Below are 20,088 nucleotides of genomic sequence, written 5' to 3'. Positions count from 1 at the left end.
GGCTTTGAGAGCAGATGATCCAACATGGTGCGGTCTAACATCCCCCTCATGAGGCCGACTTTGTTCGTGCTTATCCATACAGAGCAAGGAGGTTTGTGAACAAAAATGTATGCACAACCAAGTGCTAGCACGTGTGCATAAATCAAAGCTCTTCTGTGCACATCCCGTATTAATGCCGGCATTAAACTATGATTGTCAATAGAGAGATTGCATAAACTTAACCCAGGTTAACACTCAAAATTTAACTCCTAGTTGAAAGTGAAGTAGAGATTATTCAGCCAATTTTAGTCTATAGGCTTGAACCTGGAGTACATGGTGCTGGGGTGCTGCATACAGGATTTATGCACACTTTTATTCATGTCTTGTTACACTGACCACTTGGTCATGTGGCCAAAATAATAAAGAAACAGTTCTCAATTTATGGAAGAGGTGGAGGATTAGATGAATGTCAAGCTGGCACTAGAAATGGGCATGGTACAGTGTTAGTCTCATGCATATTCATTGTGGATATCCTAAAAACCCGACTGGCTGAGGGTTCCCCAGGACAGGGGTGGGCACCACTGCCTTAAATCCTTCATCCGGGATTCTTAGATATTCTGCTGAACACCACAATGTTTATAACATCTCCATAATACAGTGAGGCAGAGAGTCCGCCAGTGCTGCAAATCATTCACACAATTGCACAGAAAACGTATGAATGGCTTGCATTTAAAAATCCAGCAGCTGGGCCCGGCTGAGGGGATGGCTGGGTCTTCTGAGGTCGGGCTTGCCTGAGCTGACCCTTCTGGTAAGGCCTGGAAGGAGAACCTCGAGCGGCAGGAGGATATCATCTCCGTGGCTTGAAAGACAGTCACTCAGAGTCCCTTCGGAAAGTCCTCTTAGAAGTGGACAGGAAATCAGAGGGTACTGAGGAAAGCATTTCATGGTGGTCCTTTAGCTGTGCCACTGTTTGCTGGATTTTGTCTCCAAAGAGATTATCTCCAGCGCAGGGTAGGTCTGCTAACCAGTCCTGCACTTCTGGTCGTAGGTCTGAGGACTTAAGCCAGGCCCACCTTCTTACACTAATCCCCGCTGCAGACACTCTGGAGGCAATGTCAAAAATATCATAGGCAGCATGGACCTTGTGCTTGCCAGCATCTAGGCCTTTTTGAGCCAGAGCATTGAGTGGATCCTGGAATTGTTCCGGTAAAGATTCAGAGAAATCTTGGATCTTCTTGAACAGGTCCCTGTTATACTGGGTAATGTATAACTGGTAGGAAGCAATGCGAGGAATGAGCATTGAGCCATGGAAAACACGCCTACCAAAAGCATCCAGGCACCTCTGTTCTTTCCCTGGAGGTATGGAAGAATGAGGTTTAGAACGTCGTGCCTTCTTCTGGGCTGACTCTACAACCACAGAATGGTGATCCAGCTGTGTTCTTTGAAAGCCAGGGGCTGTCTGGACAAGGTAGGTGGCATCTATCTTTCGGCTGACAGGTGGTACCGAGCCTGGTTGCTCCCAATTCCTTTTCAGCAGGTCAATTAGGATTTCATGAATAGGAATAGACATGATTTCCTTTGGGGCATCGAGAAACTGGAATATTTCCAGCATCTTGTGCCTCTAGTCCTCTTCTGTCTGAAGCTGAAATGGAATCATTTCAGACATTTCCTTTATGAAATTAATAAAGGAGAGATCATCTGGAGGAGAGCGTAGTCTTTCCTCAGGGGGAGAAGGCTCTGAAGACAAATCATTAGAATCCTGGGAAGAGTCATCGGTCCAAGGTTCATAAGGTTGATCCCCAGATGTGGTATCGGAGGAGGCACAGACAGCGGCACAGACTGCATCGAAGGTGGCACCGATGGCAGTAAACGCACCGATGGAACCAGTGACATTGACGGGTGAGTCGGTGGCAAAATTCCAGATGGTGGTATGGGTATCTGTTTCCTCATCTTCCGATGACAAAGGTATCGGTGTAGAAGGTGGTGGACATACTGGTACTCTTGGTTCCACTGGTGGAAGAGCACCAATCAGCACATCCAGTCTGCCTAAAAGCTCTGCAAGCACCGTGGGCATCGGGTCGATGACTGGGGCTGGCATCGGTGTTTGTGCCAGTGGAGATTGAAAGCCCTGAAATGCCTTACCGATGGCCTCTTAGATCATCCAATTCCTCGAGGAAGCCTGGGGCATGTAACCCCAGCTCCGGAGTAGGAAGCAATAGAGGCGTAGCCGGAGGCTCCACCGGTAAAAGTGGAGTTGCGGCTCCCTGCACCAATGAAGGTGGGGGAACGCCTCGGTGACCCGGTCACTGAGGAGAATGGGGCCTTCTCTGGATGGGATTTTTGTTGCTGGCTCTGTTGACGCTGATGCAGAGGGCATGCCTGGATCAGCGGACTGAGCTTTCTGATGCCGGTATCGATGCTTTTCACGATATTCTCCTCAGTCCTTCTCCTGAGGCGATGAGGAAGAAGTCGACACCTTTGGAGTAGTCGATGCCGGTCAGGCAGCACCGGTGTCCCACTGCTGGCGAGAGGTCAATGGCACCGGCTCAGACGAAGTCAAAGTGGTCAATGGAGTCGGGGGGTTTGAATGAAAAAGAAACTCCATCTTCTCTAAGCGGGCCTTATGGCCCTTCAGTGTCATTTGGGCATATTTGGTACAAGTTAGGGTATCATGGTCGGACCCCAAGCACAAGACACAAACTCCATGCGGGTCTGTGATGGACATTGTCCGAGGACAATCGGGGCACCGACGAAAACCCGACGCCATGGCTTCAACAAAAATTTAGCCGCGGTGTAGTCGATGGCCGGTAGGCCCCGAAGGGAAAACTCGACAGGAATCGGCCACAAACGAGGGTAAAGCCTTGCCTTTCGACCACGGAGTACGGATATCGATAGGGGGGCCCCCCCCTATGGGATAGAATTTTTTGAAAATTTTTAAAGAAGTTCCGTGAAGAAAATTCCTGTCAGGAATCTCTAAAGAGCTCCTTAACCTGCGTGGCTACTGCTGCGTGGAAAAAATGACTGAAGGGGGACCCCTGCTGGATGCAGGGTTATTGACATGTTGGGCATGCCCAGTAGGTGCCAAAGTTCTAGAAACTTTGACAAAAGTGTTCGTGATTGGGCTCCATCCTGATGTCACCCATGTGAGGTCTTCCATCCTGCTTGTCCTGTGAGAAATAATTTTCTCAATATAGCACATGAGCTTATAGTGTGAATTTACAGAGATAAAAATTCAAATATTAACATTACGTCTACAAATAAATGCAAGCTGTTACTCCCAGAGCACGTATGAACATTTTAAACCACAGCCAAGTAAGCCCTGGCTCAGTACAGTGCTGTGTATTTAGCAGAAAAACCTTGGATAAGTTCTCCTCTGGCTTCCTGTCAGGCAGTCCAGTAGCTACCTAAACACTGCCAAGTAATCTACCTTATAAATGGCCTGTGACCGACGGCCCGCAAATGCGCAGTAGAGCGCAGCTCTACTGCGCATGTGCGGGCAAGGACGTTGGTCAGAAAAAAAAAATGGCGGTGGGGCCGCAGGAGCGGGAGGAGAAGCAGCGGCGCCGCGCGCGCGGTGCCGCTACTTCTCCTCCCCAGATCTGCCGGCAGATCTCGGGGGGGGGGGGGGGGGGTCACTCCCGCGCCCCCCCCTGAGATCTGCCGGCAGGAGCGGGAGGAGAAGTAGCGGTGCTACTTCTCCTCCCGCTCCTGCCGGCAGATCTCGGGGGGGGGGGGGGGGGGGCGGGGGAGGGACCCCCCCCCCCCCCCGAGATCTGCCGGCAGGAGCGGGAGGAGAAGTAGCGGCACCGCGCGCGCTCGGTGCCGCTACTTCTCCCCAGATCTGCCGGCAGATCTCGGGGGGGTCACTGCCGCGCGCGCGGGAGTGACCCCCCCCCCCCCCCCCCGAGATCTGCCGGCAGGAGCGGGAGGAGTTAATGGAGCCGGGTGAGGGTTGCGGGAAGTCGCGCTTACGGCGCCGGGAGGAAATGGAGATGGGTGAAGGGAGGGACTGAGTGGGAGGGAGGGAGAGGGGGACTGAGTGAGTGGGAGGGAGGGAGAGGGGGGACTGAGTGGGAGGGAGTGAGGGAGAGGGGGGACTGAGTGAGAGGAGAGGGAGGGTGGGGAGGAGTGGGGGAGGGGGGTGGTGAAGAGTGAGGGGAGAGAGAATGAGGGGGAGGTGAGAGACAGAGGGATGTAGCCCGTTTTAACGGGCTTTACGGCTTGTCCCTTATAAACTAGGCCTAGCCTTCTAGAAAGTTATTTCTATTTATGTAATTTAACTAGTAATTAAGACATTCTTTAAATTCCACATTTTTCACTGGGATTCTCTTTCACAAAATGGGTATTTCAATTGTTTCTAAGGTCCCCATGCATTTAAGAACATGCCATACTGGGTCAGACCAAGGGTCCATCAAGCCCAGCATCCTGTTTCCAATAGTGGCCACTCCAGGCTATACGTACCTGGCAAGTACCCAAAAACTAAGTCTATTCCATGTTACCGTTGCTAGGAATGGTAGTGGCTATTTTCTAAGTCAACTTAATTAACAGCAGATTAATCACAATTCTACAGACATCTAGATGTACCGTATATAAATTGCACTCAGGAGATTCTTCAAAACACTTAAGAAAATAAGGAAAACTTAGAAGAGGATACAAAGATATTTTGAAAAACCTAAACCTGCATGTACAGAGATCAAAATAATGCTGCTTCATTGTTTTTATGGTATACTACCAGTATACAAAGGGTCAATAATTAATCCCTCTTCTGTCAAATTACTTAACTATACACAAGAAGAAGACACTTATAGTTTATAATTTTATTTGCATTACACACATATGCCTAACATTAAAAATTCTCTCTAACTCATACATCCATCACATGCACACCACATAAAATCCCATATCCCAATAATTTCAGTATCAGATAATTTACACTTTGAAAACGTTTTTGAACATACAATTAAAAAGTATACACATGTATTTAATAATTACAACATATTATGTACCCAATGCAATAAATCATGAACACAAAGATCTTGTGTTTCACCCCTCATTGTTTTTATGGACACAAACCTGGCCAGCCAGTACAGCTTTGGTTCACTAATCAGTGAGAAATATTTAAAATGCTGTGCTCCTGCTATTAATCCTTTATTTCATTTAAAAACACACATTTTGAATCAACTTTGCTCTAGAAGGAAAACTTTATAACCCACCCCCAGTACTCTGACAGCTCAGTAATCTCATTTAAAAAACCTTAGAGCCATTTACACTTCTAGGAGAATCCTGCCAAAGGCTGCAGCCCAGAGAGCTAAACCTGAGCCCTTTCAGACTAGGTTTGCATGGGGCTTCGTGCGCCACATCTGAACACTCCTATATACACCCCTCTGCCTTCTCCCTGATCAGTGCCACCCAGCTCTGTAACCTGGTCCTATGTTTGACTTCCCTCACAGCATGGTCATAAGAGAAAGGATAACCACACTGCTGACATAGGAGAATGCCAGGAAAAGCAAGATGTGGCCTCCTTTAGATTTATCTTCAGTGCCCCTCTGACTGACCAGTGGGAACCCACTTACAGCCAGGTACTGGTCTCTGTTCCAACCCAAGAACAGCTGCTGTCGCCTCCTGCAGCATACTGAGCCCGAGGAGAAATTATCAGCCTCCCAAGGAGTACAGAACACGCTACCAGCTCCCTCAAGCTCAAAATATAGGAAAAGATGACAAGCTGTAGAGAACTGGGCAGAGGGAAAGACCTTGACCGGCAGAGAGCTAAGCGTGCACTTGTGGTGATAGCTTCCCGCAGCACGGTGAGCTGACATGCGCCACTACCTGAGACGGTGGGGCTGCCACAGCCATCTGCTGCTGAACCTGCTGCCCGGCTGCTGGCACTGGAGCCGTTTTCAGCTTCTTCGCATCCATCTGTGAAGCATGCTCCTCCTCTTCCTCGTCAGAATCTTGCAGGCCGTACTTTGAAAAATGCGTCACCTAGTCAAGGAAACAAATTCAGCGTGTTTTTATTCAACATACCCAGTCCCCTGAAGACCTATCATGAAGTCTTTGCTAAAAAGATTGCATCTGCTCGCATCCCTCCCACATAGGACTGTCAAGTTTGTCTTTTTATTAAAATACAAACCGCACCAAAAACCAGGCCCAGAAAGGAACTGCAGGCTGTTGTGAACACACCTGAACAGACATCAGTCCAGAAATGGCAGGAGCAGCTACTCCCTGTGAAACCCTTCCAAACGGTTTTACTTTTACACTGCTTGCTCTGCACTTCTTTAAAACCGATCTCCCGGCGCATGCCCTTATGAAAATTGGTTCTTACCTGCTCGTTTTTGTTCCTGTAGTACCCAGATCAGTCCAGATTCCTGGGTTTTGCATCTCTGCCAGTAGATGGAGTCAGAGAAAAAAGTTTCACCAATGCTGCACATCACCTAGTGTACCACCCACAGTATTTATCTATATCCAAGGCAAGATGATTAAACAGAGAGGCGAACAAACTAAAACCCTTTCATCAAGCAGGGGAAAGGAAGCCTCCAAGGAGAAACCCCTTCCAACAGTAATAAAGGAGATCACTGAATCCCTCCAATGGGCGGGGCTCTGGACTGATCCATGGTATTCCAGGAATGAAAATTAGCAGGGAAAAATCAGTTTTCTTTTCCTGTTCATACCCAAATCAGTCCAGACTCCTGGGTTTTGCATCTCTGCCAGTAGATGGAGTCAGAGAAAAAAGTTTCACAGATGCTGCACATCACCTAGTGTGCCACCCGCAGTCTCGCAGTATTTACCTATAGGCAAGATGATTAAACAGAAAGGCGAACAAACTAAAACCCTTTCATCAAGCAGGGGAAAGGAAGCCTCCAAGGAGAAATCCCTTCCAACAGTAATAAAGGAGAATCTCTGAATCCCTCCAATGGGCGGGGCTCTGGACTGAACCGTGGTATTCCAGGAATGAAAATTAGCAGGGAAAAATCAGTTTTCCTTTCCTGTTCATACCCAAATCAGTCCAGACTCCTGGGTTGTACCCAAGCTTCCCTACAGAGGGTGGGACAGAGTCCTGCTCGTTCAACACTCGCCCCAAATCCCATGGAATCCAGAGCCCAGACATCCAAATGCTGAGTGAGCCCTCAAACCTTCTAGTACAAGGCAACCCTTACAAATGTAAGCCAAGGCAACAGCTTCTTTTAGTCAACAGGCAATAGTAGCTTTAAATGCCTTACACCCTTTCTTTGGACTACTCCAAAAGCACAAAGAGGTGATCGATAAATGAAACTATTAGTAACATTGAGGTATCTCAATGCCCGAAATCCCTTCACGTGAGGTGCAGATGAATCCAAATCCAGAAAGGCTGGAAGCTTCACCGTTTGATTAAAATGGAAAGCAGAAACAACCTTCAGGAGAAAGTAGGGTACTGTGCGCAACGAGACCCCAGAGTCTGGAGTCTGTAGAAAAGGATCTCTACATAACACCTGAAGCTCGGAAATCCTTCTAACCGAACAGATTACTACCAGAAAACGACCTTCAGAGTTAAATGCTTTAGAGACACCCGTTGCAGCAGTTAAATGCCTCTCAGAACCAAATTAAGATTCCCAGACAAGCATATCTATCGCATCAGAGGATGCAAAATTTCGATCCCCAAAGAAAGTGAACTACATCTGGGTGTGCTGCCAGGGGCATACCTACACTTTAACTCCCTTCAAGTGCAGGTGGCAGCTTTGGGCATCTTCGGGGTAAAGGCTAGTCCTTTTACCAATCTCTTCTGTAGAAAAGCTAAAATATGTGAAAACGAAGCACAAGTCTGTTGCACTCTCTGCCTAGTACACTAGGACTTGAAAATCCTCATGTAGGCCAAGGATGTGGATGGTCTTCTAGCCTGTAGTAAGATGGAGAAAACTTCCTTGGAATAACCCTTCCATCTCAGCCACTGCTTCTCAAAAGCCAAACCGTGAAACAGAAGTGAGCCGCCTGATCCAAAAATATTAAACCCTTGTGAAGAATCCTTGATAGATGACAAACAGAGGCCTGTACAATGCCATGTTGTCCAGATCCACGAACCAAGGACGATGCAGCCACTCCAGAGCCACCAGAATGACCTGCCCCGGATGTTGCTTTGTCCACCAAAGTACCTTGCCCACTAGTGGCCATAGATGAAACACAACGCAGAATTCCTGGAGACCACAGCAGCACTAGAACATCCATGCCTTCTTCCCATGCTCCCGCCTGATGCTGTAAAAATGTGCTGCCTTGGCATTCTGCTGCGATGCCATGAAGTCTATGTGGGGCATTCCCCATCTGATCCGAATGAGGCATTGCTTCTTCAGATAGCTCCCACACTCCAGGGTGTAGTCGCCTTCAACTGAGAAAATCCACCTGGGTATTGCCTACCCTGGCAATGGGAGATGTTGCCAGGAGTGACAAATGTTGTTCCGCCCAGCAAATCAACTCCTGAACCACTACCCGACTCTTGGTTCCTCCCAGCCTGTTGATGTAAGCCACCACTGTTGCACTGCCCAACAGAACCCACACTGGTTGACCATGTAACTGTGGCAGAAAAGCAAGCAATGGCCTTGTGCCGACTGACCTTGTCTTACTGCTCCCCAGCCAGTGAGGCTGGCATCGGTGGTTACTATCACCCAAATAGGAACTTCTAGCTTATTCTTCGATTCAGATTGGCCCAACCGAGCCACCATGAAAGATTGGACCTGGCATCCCTCTGAGCAGAAGTGGAATATGAAACTCCTGATACAGACATAGATCCTCAAAGATGGAAGCTGAAGTAGATAGTAATATTGCGAACGTAGAGCTCTGGTTGATGATTTCCAACAAAATCAAGACATGTGAGGGGGCCAAAGCCATGCAAAATCTTGAACACGAGTATGAATAATTTGAACTTACATCGTAACCTCACAGGAAGCCAATTCAATTTACTCAAAAGGAGAGCAGCAGATTCCTATCAGGACACACCCATAACTATTCTCACTGCCATATTCTGTACTATCTGGAGCCTGCTAGTCAAAATACTTGGAAGGCCCCAGTATATGCCATTGCAATAATTACCACAACCACTAATGCTGCAAAAGTCAGAAATGATTTTAAATGTCTCACCAGCTGTAAACGCCCATAAGCTGCTTGCATAACTGCACCAATATGACAAGCTTAACTCAATGACCTCACTTCTATAGCTGTTACCATATCTCCATCAACAGCAATCTGAATTTTTTCCAAATTACCCCCCATCTGCAAAATCTCTTTTCGAATTCAGAACCAGATAATTTTCCTTCAACTATGTACTAACTGCAAGCATGCAGTTTTTTGAAATGAGAAAGTGGTCAGCATCCTGATCTAATGGGACAATGTGATCAGCCACAGCATATATAAACAAGGAAAAACCAAAAGATCGAATGATGCCACCTAGAGGGACCAAATAATCAAAGAAGACAGGAAGGATCCCTGAGGAACCCCATAAATCATACTACCCTTATCCAAGCAAAACCCCTCAAATACCGTACATGTTCTATTTTGCAAAAAGCTTCATATCCACTTTAAAACTGTCCTATGCAGCCCCAAAGTTTGACAATAAGAAATCAAAATACCATGATCCACAAGGTCAGAGGCACTTGATAAATCAAAGAATGCTAACAAAACAGAGTGTCCTCTATCCAGGATGGCAGAACAGAGTCCACCATGTCAATCATGATTGACTCCATGTTATACCCCCCTCCTAAATCCAGCATGCGCTAGATCTAGCTTAAGAACATAAGAAATTGCCATACTGGGTCAGACCAAGGGTCCATCAAGCCCAGCATCCTGTTTCCAACAGAGGCCAATCCAGGCTACAAGTACCTGGCAAGTACCCAAAAACTAAGCCTATCCCATACTACTGATGTTAGTAATAGCAGTAGCTATTTTCTAAGTCAACTTGATTAATAGCAGGTAATGGACTTCTCCTCCAAGAACTTATCCAAACCTTTTTTAAACCCAGCTACATGAACTGCACTAACCACATCCCCTGGCAACAAATTCCAGAGTTTAATTGTGCGTTGAGTGAAAAATAACTTTCTCCGATTAGTTTTAAATGTGCCACATGCTAACTTCATGGAGTGCCTCCTTGTCCTTCTATTATCCGAAAGAGTAAATAACCGATTCACATTTACCTGTTCTAGACCTCTATTCAACTTGCCAGCCTCTTTCATAAACCCAGAAATTTGAGAGGTAACCACCTTCTCTAAGGTCTTCGCAGCAAATGGAAGGTTAGTTATGGGTTTGTAGTTGGAGCATAACCTAGGATCAGCATCCTCATTCTTCAAAATTGGAATAGCAGCCTTTTTCAGAGTCTCAGGAACTATGCCCCTTCAAAACTGTATCAGGTAACAAACCAAGTAAATAAGTGTAGGGGTCCAGTGAAGGTTTAGAATTTTTGTTCACTTTTTTCACTAGGGCCTCAATCTTAAAGGAGGTTGATTAAAGTTTTAAGAATTCATCTGCCCCCCCCCCCCCCCCCAAGCTAACCAAGTTCAAATCTTAAATAATTCCCTCTCCTACACTCAAAGATGAAGCCTCCTGTTTCAATTTCTCCTCCAACACTACTAACTTCTCAACTAGGATTCCCCCTCTTTCATTCAAATGGCTATGGGTCAATGATTCCCATAGCTGTGAAATTACTCTGAGCAACTGAGTTCTCTAAGCTTAAGGACCTTGTCCTCAACAATACAGAAGGAATCAACATCAGATATTCCAAAGATTGAAACGGTGTGAGATGGTTCTTTGCCAAATTCACCACCCAGCCCAGACACCTCAAAATTCTCACAGACCTGCTGCACCTACTGCTGACAGAGATCTGCCGACTTTGCTCGAATGAGCGAGCCAGTCTAGATATGGGTGGCACCAGTACTCCTTCCCTTCTGAGCACTGCTGCCACCACCACCATTACAAGCAGCAGTCACCAACCCAAAAGGAAGAGCACAAAACGTAAGTGCTGCCCCAGAATCATGAATCAAAGAAACTGCAGATGTTCCAATCTGATTGCTATATGTAGATACGCATCCGTTAAGTTTAAGGATTCCAGGAACTCTCCTTTGCCTATCGCTGCTATGACTGAGCGAAGCGTCTCCATCTGAAACCAGAATATCTTGAGGGCTGCATTTAATTTTTTTAAATGAAAAATTTATCTGAAGGTTCCTTACTTGTTTGGTACCATTAAATAAACGGAATAACTTTCTGTTCTCTGTTTCTTTGGAGGAACAGGAACTATAGTCCTCAGATGTTGCAAGCGGTCTATGGTCCTCTGAACTGCCATCTTCGTGGTGTGCAGGGCGAATGGAAAGACAATATAGGCTTCTCAAAGCAAATAAGCAAATTCTAATGCATAGCCATCTCTTTCCATACCTAGGACCCACTGGTCAGTTGTAATTTTGGTCCACTCCTTGTAAAGAAGAGTCAAACAACCCCCGATGGCTGGAATAGAAGAAAGGACTGGCCTTACTTCATTATGAGTTGGCATCTCCGGTTCCCTGACCATAGTTGTCCTGAGTTGGCTTCCATCTGCCATGAAAGAACTGCCCCCAAGACTGTTCTGCCTGAGCCCTGCTTTTGGGTCTTCAAAGAGGCCTTATTTTGGCAAAATCTATTATTCCAAAAACAGGAACGGGTCGGAAAGGATCTCATTCCATCCTATGGTCAATACTCTTGCAACTTATATCCTTTGAATTCTCTGAGATGCTTTATCAGTTGTGCATAGTCTTCTCCAAGCAGGAGTTTATCCTTGAACGGGAGAGCGCCTAACTGCAAATTGGACCATACATCAGCCAACCAGTTTCTCAACCAAAGCAGTGTCCTGGCCGACAATCGCCAACATCATAATTCTAGAAGACGTTCTGGTTAGGTCATACAGGACAGTAGTCACATATGCTACTACTGCCTCCAAACGCTATGTTTGCTTCTCTGCAGAAGCAGAGATAGATTCCTTCGCCTGCAAGCATTGGACCCAACGCAAATATACTCTTTGCATAAAGCTACTACAAACTGCAGAACTATGCGTAAAGCCAAAACCTCAGAAATTCAAGATGGACGTCCATGTTCTGGGCCTGAACACATTTCGGCACAGCTGAGCAACCACGGGAATGGTGGTAGTCTTGATTTCTGCCTACACCAAAGCATCCACCTATGGAAGCATCAAAAACCTGTGTCTCTCATCGGGCAATGGATATAATTTAGCCACAGCTCCAAATTTCAAGCCAGTCTCAGGGGTATCCCTCTTTCTGACCAATTTCCTCACAGACTTGTGTAAAGGCTTTTGCCAGACCTCAAACCGAACATGACACTGGTTGGACTCTTCATGCGAATCTTATAACACATAAGAAATTATATATATAACATAAGAAATTACCATACTGGGTCACACCAAGGGTCCATCAAGCCCAGCATCCTGTTTCTAACAGAAGCCACCCCAGGCTACAATACCTGGCAAGCACCCAAACACTAAGCAGATCTTGATATCAGTTCTGTAAGAACATGCAGAATCAAGGACCTCAGTTCTTCCTTACGGAAAAGATGTACCACCTTAGGGTCATCCCCTTCAGCCATGGCACCTTTTCTGAGCATCATCTGGCCCTGACAAGCCTGGAGCGGATCCTGCCCCAGGAAAGTCATCTGGTGAAGCCTTGAAAACTTCAAAGTCAGCGTCACCCCTAGAGCTATCCAGGCGAGTCAACATTCCAAAAATCCTCTGGATGCTGTCGACCCCTTCTTCGAGACCTTAGGCCTTTCCATCGGATGAGAACTACTATTAGGGCAACCCTAGGACTGAGACCTCTTATCACCTGCTTTCCTAGTCAGATATGCCTTGTATAAAAGGAAGATGAAATCTGAAGAAAAAGTGGAGGAATCATCTGAATACTTCCCCCAGCAGGACCTCCACTATTTCTGAGGCTCTGTTCCTCTCTTAGGAGACCTCCACAGCTGGCAAAAAAAGGGAAGAGGAGTCTCCTGCATCTGCAGAAAACTGCTGCAGCTGCTGTTTCCAAAATGGCCGCCATTCCCTCGCTGACGAGAAAAATATCAGCAGTAGGCCCTGACACCCTCAGAGCTCTCGAGTGCTGCAGCTGCACTGCCTACCCTCAAATTGCCTTGCCTTCTGGAGACACATCAGGAACAAGCTAGCTTTGGAGAGAAGCACACACAACTCTCCACACAACTGGCAGCACTAGTCATGCACGATGTCTTCCCCTCATGCAGCAGCCATGTGTAGGCCTAACAGGCAGAGAGCTGCATGTTGCTTAGTCTGTGCTGCCTTTTTCCCCAGGCAGCACAGACTAAGATTCAATCGCCCACACTGAAAGACACCCAACTTCCTGCTCAGGTACAACCCAATGCTTTTATTTATTTATTTGGCTTTAATGGCCAAAAGCAGAAACAAGAACAAAAAAATCAAGTACTTCCGTTGAATATCAACCATCCAGCAAACCTGATGCAGGAATCAGCAGGTTCTCCTGGGGGAGAAGGAACTGGACCACCAACTATCAGCCCCATGAAAATGAGCCAATTAAAGGGTCATCAACTCCCTGCTCATCCACCTCAAACCAGGGAGGATAGTCCCACCAGGACCTAGCAGGTCCCTGGGAGGAATCTTGAAAGGCTATTTTCGTTTTGGTTTTTTTTTTACACTCCAAGCTTCAGGTTTTAGTCCTGGGGGAATTCTGCGCTACTATGGAGCGCAGAATTTGCGCAGAAATCCCCCCTCGCGCAGAATTGGCAAATTCTGTGCAGAAAATGACAGAGGATATCCCAGCATGCCACGAATGGAGCGCACGCCGCTTGCGGCAAAGATGGAGGCCCCAGTGAGCAGGGAGGGTGTGAGTGAGAGAGCGGGTGCCAGACAGCAGGAGCCTATATGAGGAGATTGTGAAGGAATGTGTATGAGAGAGAGATTGGGAGATCATATGTATGAAAAAGGGATCGTGAGTATTTGAGGTGCTAGCCTGTGCGAGGGCGCGTGCGCATGTGAGGGAGCCTGTGCGAGGGCGTGGGAGCCTGAATGAGGGTGTGTGTGAGAGTGCAAGAGAGCCTATGTGAAAGGGGCAGTAATGAGAACAGGGTCAAACTCTGGGAGAAGCGATAAAGTGGAAGGTGTTGAGCCTCGAGGTGAAGGAGAGAGATACTGGCAGGTGGAGGAGTTGGGGCCTGAGGGGGCAAAGTGGCCAGGGGAGTAGGGAGAACGAGTGGAAGGGACCCTTACAGTGAATTTGTAGGGAAATTCTGGTCAAAATATTTAAAATTCCACATCTAAGTAAAAACGTTTTTCTGTATTAATTTAAAAACTAATTAAAGACTGTCATGTAAATTGTTTTGACTAATATAAAGTACGCAGATGTTTAGGCTTTTTTGTGCAGAACTGCCCCAGGAGTGAGGTTTTATACCTCTACCTTCTGCTGGAAACAGAAATACTGAGGGACAGAGGTGGCACTCTAGGTTAAGTTGCAGTGTCAGTGAAACTTTTTTCTCTGTCTCCATCTGCTGGCAGGTAGGCAAAACTCAGTCTGGACTGATCTGGGAATGGTACAAAAACAAAGAAGGAAAAAATAAACCTTCAAAAAATATTAAATATTAACAGAAATAGTTTACAAAATTATTATATCAAAGATTCACATAATATAATAATGTATAAATACAGTCTTGGCACTTCCAGCATTGTAATATGAATCTGTGACAATAAAAATTTTGTAAATTTCCATTTTTTAATATTTTGTAACCCTCCTTTGTGTTGATGGCTGAATTGGGAATGAATAGGAACTTGGCCTTTGATGCAGACATCTGGTAAGCAGTTCAGTGCATCAGCAGGCCGCATATAATGGAAAGCGTCCAAGAGATAGGCGGGTCGGAATAAAAAACTTTAAGGGCCGGATTTGGCACGCAGGCCCTATTTTGCCCACCACTGCCTTACAGTATAGGACCTAGTTATTCTGTCTCCATCTGCTGGTAGGGGAACATAATACATGTGCCTGGATTGGGGTGGCAGGATGAAAATGCAAGCGAATTTTCCTGATCAATTACAGGACAAGTCATTGGACAATTCAATGTAACAGAAACTGCAATATTTTCTGCTGTTCCTCAGCAAATATTCAGAGCTATCTGCATGGCCCAGCATGCTGAGATAATGGAGAAATTACTTACCGGATAATTTCGTTTTCCTTAGTGTAGACGGATAGACTCAGGAACAATGGGTATAGTGTACTCCTGATAGCAGTTGGAGACAGATCAGATTTCAATCTGACGTCAGCCCTAGTACATATACCCCTGCAGGAAGTGCAGCTCTTTAGTATTCTCCTCGAAAAGCATTGTGGATATATGTGTGACTGACTAATTTAGACAAAATTATCAAGTAAGTAATTTCTCCATTTCCTAGCATGTAGCAGATGGACTCAGGATCAATGAGATGTATAAAAGCTACTCCCGAACCGGGTGGGAGGCTGCCCGTGACCTACTTAGTACTGCCCTTGCAAATGCTGTGTCCTCTCGAGCCTGAACATCCAGGTGGTAAAACCTGGAGAAGGTCTGGATGGAGGACCATGTTGCCGCCCGGCAGATCGCGGCGGGTGACAGCATCTTGGTTTCCGCCCAGGACATTGCCTGGGCTCTAGTGGAATGGGCCTTGACTGCTTCTACTTAGGCCGCCTTGATGACTTCTTTGACCCAGCGGGCTATGGTTGCTCGCGAGGCCGCTTCCCCTTGCTTCTTCCGGCTGTGAAGGACGAACAGATGGTCCGCCTTTCGTACGGATTCCGACCTTTCCAGGTATCAGACTAGGAGCCTGCCAACGTTGAGATGGCGTAGCCTGCGAGACTCTTCCAAATTCTTATGCTCATCTGGCGATGGTAGCGAGATGGTTTGGTTGAGATGGAAGTGAGATACCACTTTGGGGAGGAACAACGGAACTGTGCATAACTGGATGGATCCTGGGGCGAGTCTGAGGAACGGCTCCCAGCAGAACAGTGCTTGTATCTCAGAAATACGACGGGCCGAACAGACTGCCACCAGGAAGGCTATGTTAATAGTTGGAGAGACAGGGTGCAAAGAGGTCTGAATGAAGTCCAGCTAAGAAATCTAGGACCAGGTTGAGGTTCCAAAGAGGCACTGGCCACTTTAGGGATGGTCGGATCTGCTTGACTCCTTTCAGATAGCGGGAGACATCTGGGTGAGAGGCTATGCCGCCGCTCTCGCTCTTTGTTCCAATAGCATAACAATACAGCCACCTGTACCTTGATGAAGTTGAGAGACAATCCCTTCTGTAGACCGTTCTGCAGGAATTCCAAAATCGCAGGAATTTTGACTGAGCGTGGAACAATGTTGCGGTCCCCGCATCAGGCTTCGAATACTCTCCAAATTTTTATGTATGTTAGAGATGTGGAGAACTTGCGTGCTCGGAGTAGGGTGTCAATTACTGCCCCCGAGTATCTGCTCTTCCTCAGGTGAGTCCTCTCAATGGCCACACCATAAGAGAGAATCGAGCTGGATCCTAGTGGAGGATTGGTCCTTGTTGGAGCAGGTCTCTGTGTGGAGGTAGCGGGAGGGGGCTCCGTCAGCAGCCTTTGCATGTCTGCTTACCACTGTCTTCTTGGCCAGTCTGGGGCCACTAGAAGTACTGCTCCTCTGTGGTGTTCTATCTTGTGGATGATTGCGTCCAATGGGGGCCACGGTGGGAAAGCGTATAACAGAGTCTCCTGTGGCCAGGTCCGTACCAGGGTATCGATTCCCTGGGACTGGGGTTCCCACCTGCGGCTGAAGAAGCTGGGCAATTGAGTGTTGGACCGGTTTGCCAGAAGTCCATCGTTTGTGTTCCCTAATGGTTTACTATCAATTGGAATGCTGTGGTCAACAGCCTCCATTCTCCTGGGTCTAGACTTTCTATGCTAAGGTAATCCGCAGCGACGTTGTCTTTCCCGGCGATGTGGACTGCTGAGATCTCTTGAAGGTTCGCGCTTCCGCCCATGACATTAGGGGGTCTATTTCCAGAGACACTTGTTGGCTTCTGGTTTCTCACTGGCGGTTGATGTAGGCCACTGTTGTGGCGTTGTCTGACATTACTCTGACTTGTCTGAGTCTGTGACTGAACCGTAGGCAGGCTAGTCTGACTGCCTGGGCCTCTAGGCAATTGATGTTCCACCTTGACTCTTTGTTCCATTGTCCATGAGCTGTCAGCTCCTGGCAGTGTGCTCCCCATCCTCGGAGGCTGGCATCAGTGGTGAGCAGGATGCAGGATGGTGAGGATAGTCTCACTCCCTGGCTCAGATGGTCTTCTTGTAGCCACCATCGTAGTTGGGTCCAGACTTTGTCCAGAAGCTTGAATGTTCTCCCTCAAAGTTCTATGTTAACATGTTACAATGTATTACGCCCTTGAGGCGACAGTTCAGTTCCTTGTAAACCGGTGCGATATGTATTGTATACAGGAACATTGGAATAGAAAAATTAAAAATAAATAAATAAGCTGAAGACGTTCGGTGTAGTTCTGGAACAGTGGATTCCATCGTGATAGTAGTGAGCGCTGTAGGGGTCTCATGTGAGCTCTTGCCCATGGCACTACTTCCAGTGTGGATGCCATGAGGCAGAGGACCTGTAGGTAGTCCCATGCTGTGGGGCGAAGCTCGCTCAACAGGGTTTGAAACTGGGTCATCAATTTTGATTTCCTTGTTGGTGTCAGGGTGAGCTTGTCTTGTTTGGTGTCGAACCGGACTCCCAAGTATTCTAGAGATTGGGAGGGCTGCAGACAGCTCTTGTTTGTGTGTTGACCACCCACCCAAAGGCTCTCCAGTAGAGTTTTGACTCTGTTGGTCGCCTGGTGGCTTTCCTCTGGGGATTTCGCCCTGATCAGCCAATCGTCTAAATAAGGGTGTATGCGGATTCCTTCCTTCCTTGGTGCTGTTGCCACCACTACTATGATCTTGGTGAACATCCGGGGTGCTGTGGCTAACCCGAATGGTAGTGCCCGGAACTGGTAGTGATGGTCCAGGATCGTGAAGCATAGAAAACGCTGATGCTCTTGATGGATTGGAATGTGGAGGTAGGCTTCCGACAGATCCAAGAATGTAAAGAACTCTCCTGGTTGTATTGCCCTTACTACCGAGCATAGGGTTTCCATGCGGAAGCGAGGAATCTTCAGGTGGTGGTTGACCGACGAGGTCCAGGATGAGTCTGAACATTCCTTCTTTCTTGGGAACGATAAAATAGATGGAATAATGTCCAGTATTTACTTGTGGAGGCACCGGTGTTATAGCCTCTAAGGCTAGCAATCTGGTCAGTATAGCTTCCACTGCCATTCTCTTGGAAGGGTCGTGGCAGGGGGATTCCACAAACCTGTCCAGAGGGAGGTGGTGGAAATCCAGGTAATATCCCTCTCGGATGATGGCTAGGACCCACTTGTCCGAAGTTCTCGACCCATCTTTGGTAGAATAGGGCAAGTCTGCCCCCTATGACTTCTTCCTTTGAATGGGTCGGCTGATTTTCATTGTGTGGTGCGGCTGGGGCCTGGGCCCAAGTTGGCTCCCCTTTTGTTGTGCTTGTTCCGAAAGGATTGGCTTCGGCCTGCGGGGCGGGCCGCTTGATATGTGCTTCTATATGGGTTGAAGCGCTGTGATCCTCTGCCCCTGGAAGTTCAGGGAAGGGTCGCTGGTTTCTCTTATTCCTGTCCTCTGGTAGCCGTTGCAATGGGGACTCGCCTCTGTTGGCTAGTTTCTCTAGTTGGCTTCCGAACAGGAGGGCTCCCTTGAAGGGCATCCTTGTGAGTCATTTTGGAAGATGCGTCGGCTGACCAGTTTCGAAACCAGAGTTGTCTTCTGGCTGCCACGCCGGATGACTCCTCTAGCTGCGGCGCACGCCAGATCAGAAGCGGCATCCACCAGAAATGATACCGCTGGTTCCAGAGCTTCCCCAGGAGTCTTGTTCCTGGTCTGTGATAAGCACGGGCGTGTCACCACGGCACAACAGGCCGCAATCTGTAGAGACATAGCGGAGACGTCATAGGACTGTTTGGCAATGGATTCCAGACGTCTGTCTTGAGCATCCTTGAGTGCTGCTCCCCCCTCCACTGGGATAGTAGTGCGCTTCGAGACCGCGCAGACCATGGCATCCACTTTCGGATATACCAGGAGATCTTTGGCGGCTGGGTCCAGAGGGTACATGGCTGCCAGGACATGCCCCCCTTTGAACGTAGTTTCCGGAGCATCCCATTCCAGATCAATTAGTGCTGGACGGCTTGTAATAATGGGAAATGACGGGAGGTCTGATGGAGTCCCTCTAGTAGGGGGTTCGTCTTAGGTTCCTCTGAGGCACTTGTGTCTGGGATAGCAAGCTGTTTTAACCTGTGTGTGACCAGGTCTGGAAGCTCGTCCTTGGTGAAGAAGCGTCTCATGGTTTGGTGGGGCTCTGTCCCCCTTCCTCCAGGGGTTCTGAATCCTCAGAGTTGTCTGTGTCCCCCCAAAGGTGTGGCTTCTGGGCGGTGAGATCAATTCCCTGGGCATAGAGAGTCCCGGGATGTTGATGTCCTCTGGTGGGTCTTGTGGCCGTATTATAGGAGGCCCCGGTTGCATGTGGATGAAGATATGCAGACCTTTGAAGAATTCCACCCAGGAGATAGATGCTGGGTCTAGACTAAGGGACGCTGTGCGATGCTAGGTCCGGCGTACTGTTCGAGAGGCTGGACCCCGGTACCGGCTGAGGAGGGCAATGAGTTGGATCCCCTAGGGCCTCTTCGCACTGTATACACAGGGCCGTGGCCTCCTCATGCTGTGCAGCTCTAATGTGGCATGCTGGGCAAAGGCCCTGAGCCTTGAGTTTCTTTTCCGGTGGTGCCATGGCTTGTGTGCGTAAACTACAGTTTTGGTGCACGCTCAGGGAGATGTTCGCGCTGTTGTGCGCACAGATCGAGTTGTGTGCCTGGCACAGTAAGCGTGTGGCTACGTGCGTCATCTGTGCGCACGGATCGTGGCGGCGAACAGATCAAAATGGTGACGGCGACCAAGTGGACAATATGACGACCACATCGGAGGGTCTCCATGTGGGAGGACCCTCAGATCTAACCTGGGTCTAGCCCTGCTAAGGCAGATCAACCCGGTGGCACTGGTC

At 47.9% G+C, this 20,088-nt stretch overlaps 1 protein-coding gene across 5 annotated transcripts in view; it reads right to left on the bottom strand.

The window, feature by feature from the left end:
- Positions 1 to 20,088, bottom strand: part of NUP98 (nucleoporin 98) — a 435,464-nt gene that overhangs the window by 76,173 nt on the left and 339,203 nt on the right. For all 5 annotated transcript variants that reach the window (XM_029601961.1, XM_029601960.1, XM_029601962.1 and 2 more), the window contains one exon: positions 5,806 to 5,961. In XM_029601961.1, the coding sequence (XP_029457821.1) occupies positions 5,806 to 5,961 (156 nt within the window). The remainder of the gene's footprint in view (positions 1 to 5,805; positions 5,962 to 20,088) is intronic.

The sequence above is a fragment of the Rhinatrema bivittatum genome, chromosome 5 (assembly GCF_901001135.1).
Source record: "Rhinatrema bivittatum chromosome 5, aRhiBiv1.1, whole genome shotgun sequence".
NCBI lineage: Eukaryota > Metazoa > Chordata > Amphibia > Gymnophiona > Rhinatrematidae > Rhinatrema > Rhinatrema bivittatum.
The sequence above is the reverse complement of the archived record's forward strand: the minus strand, read 5'-3'. Positions and strand labels throughout refer to the sequence as shown.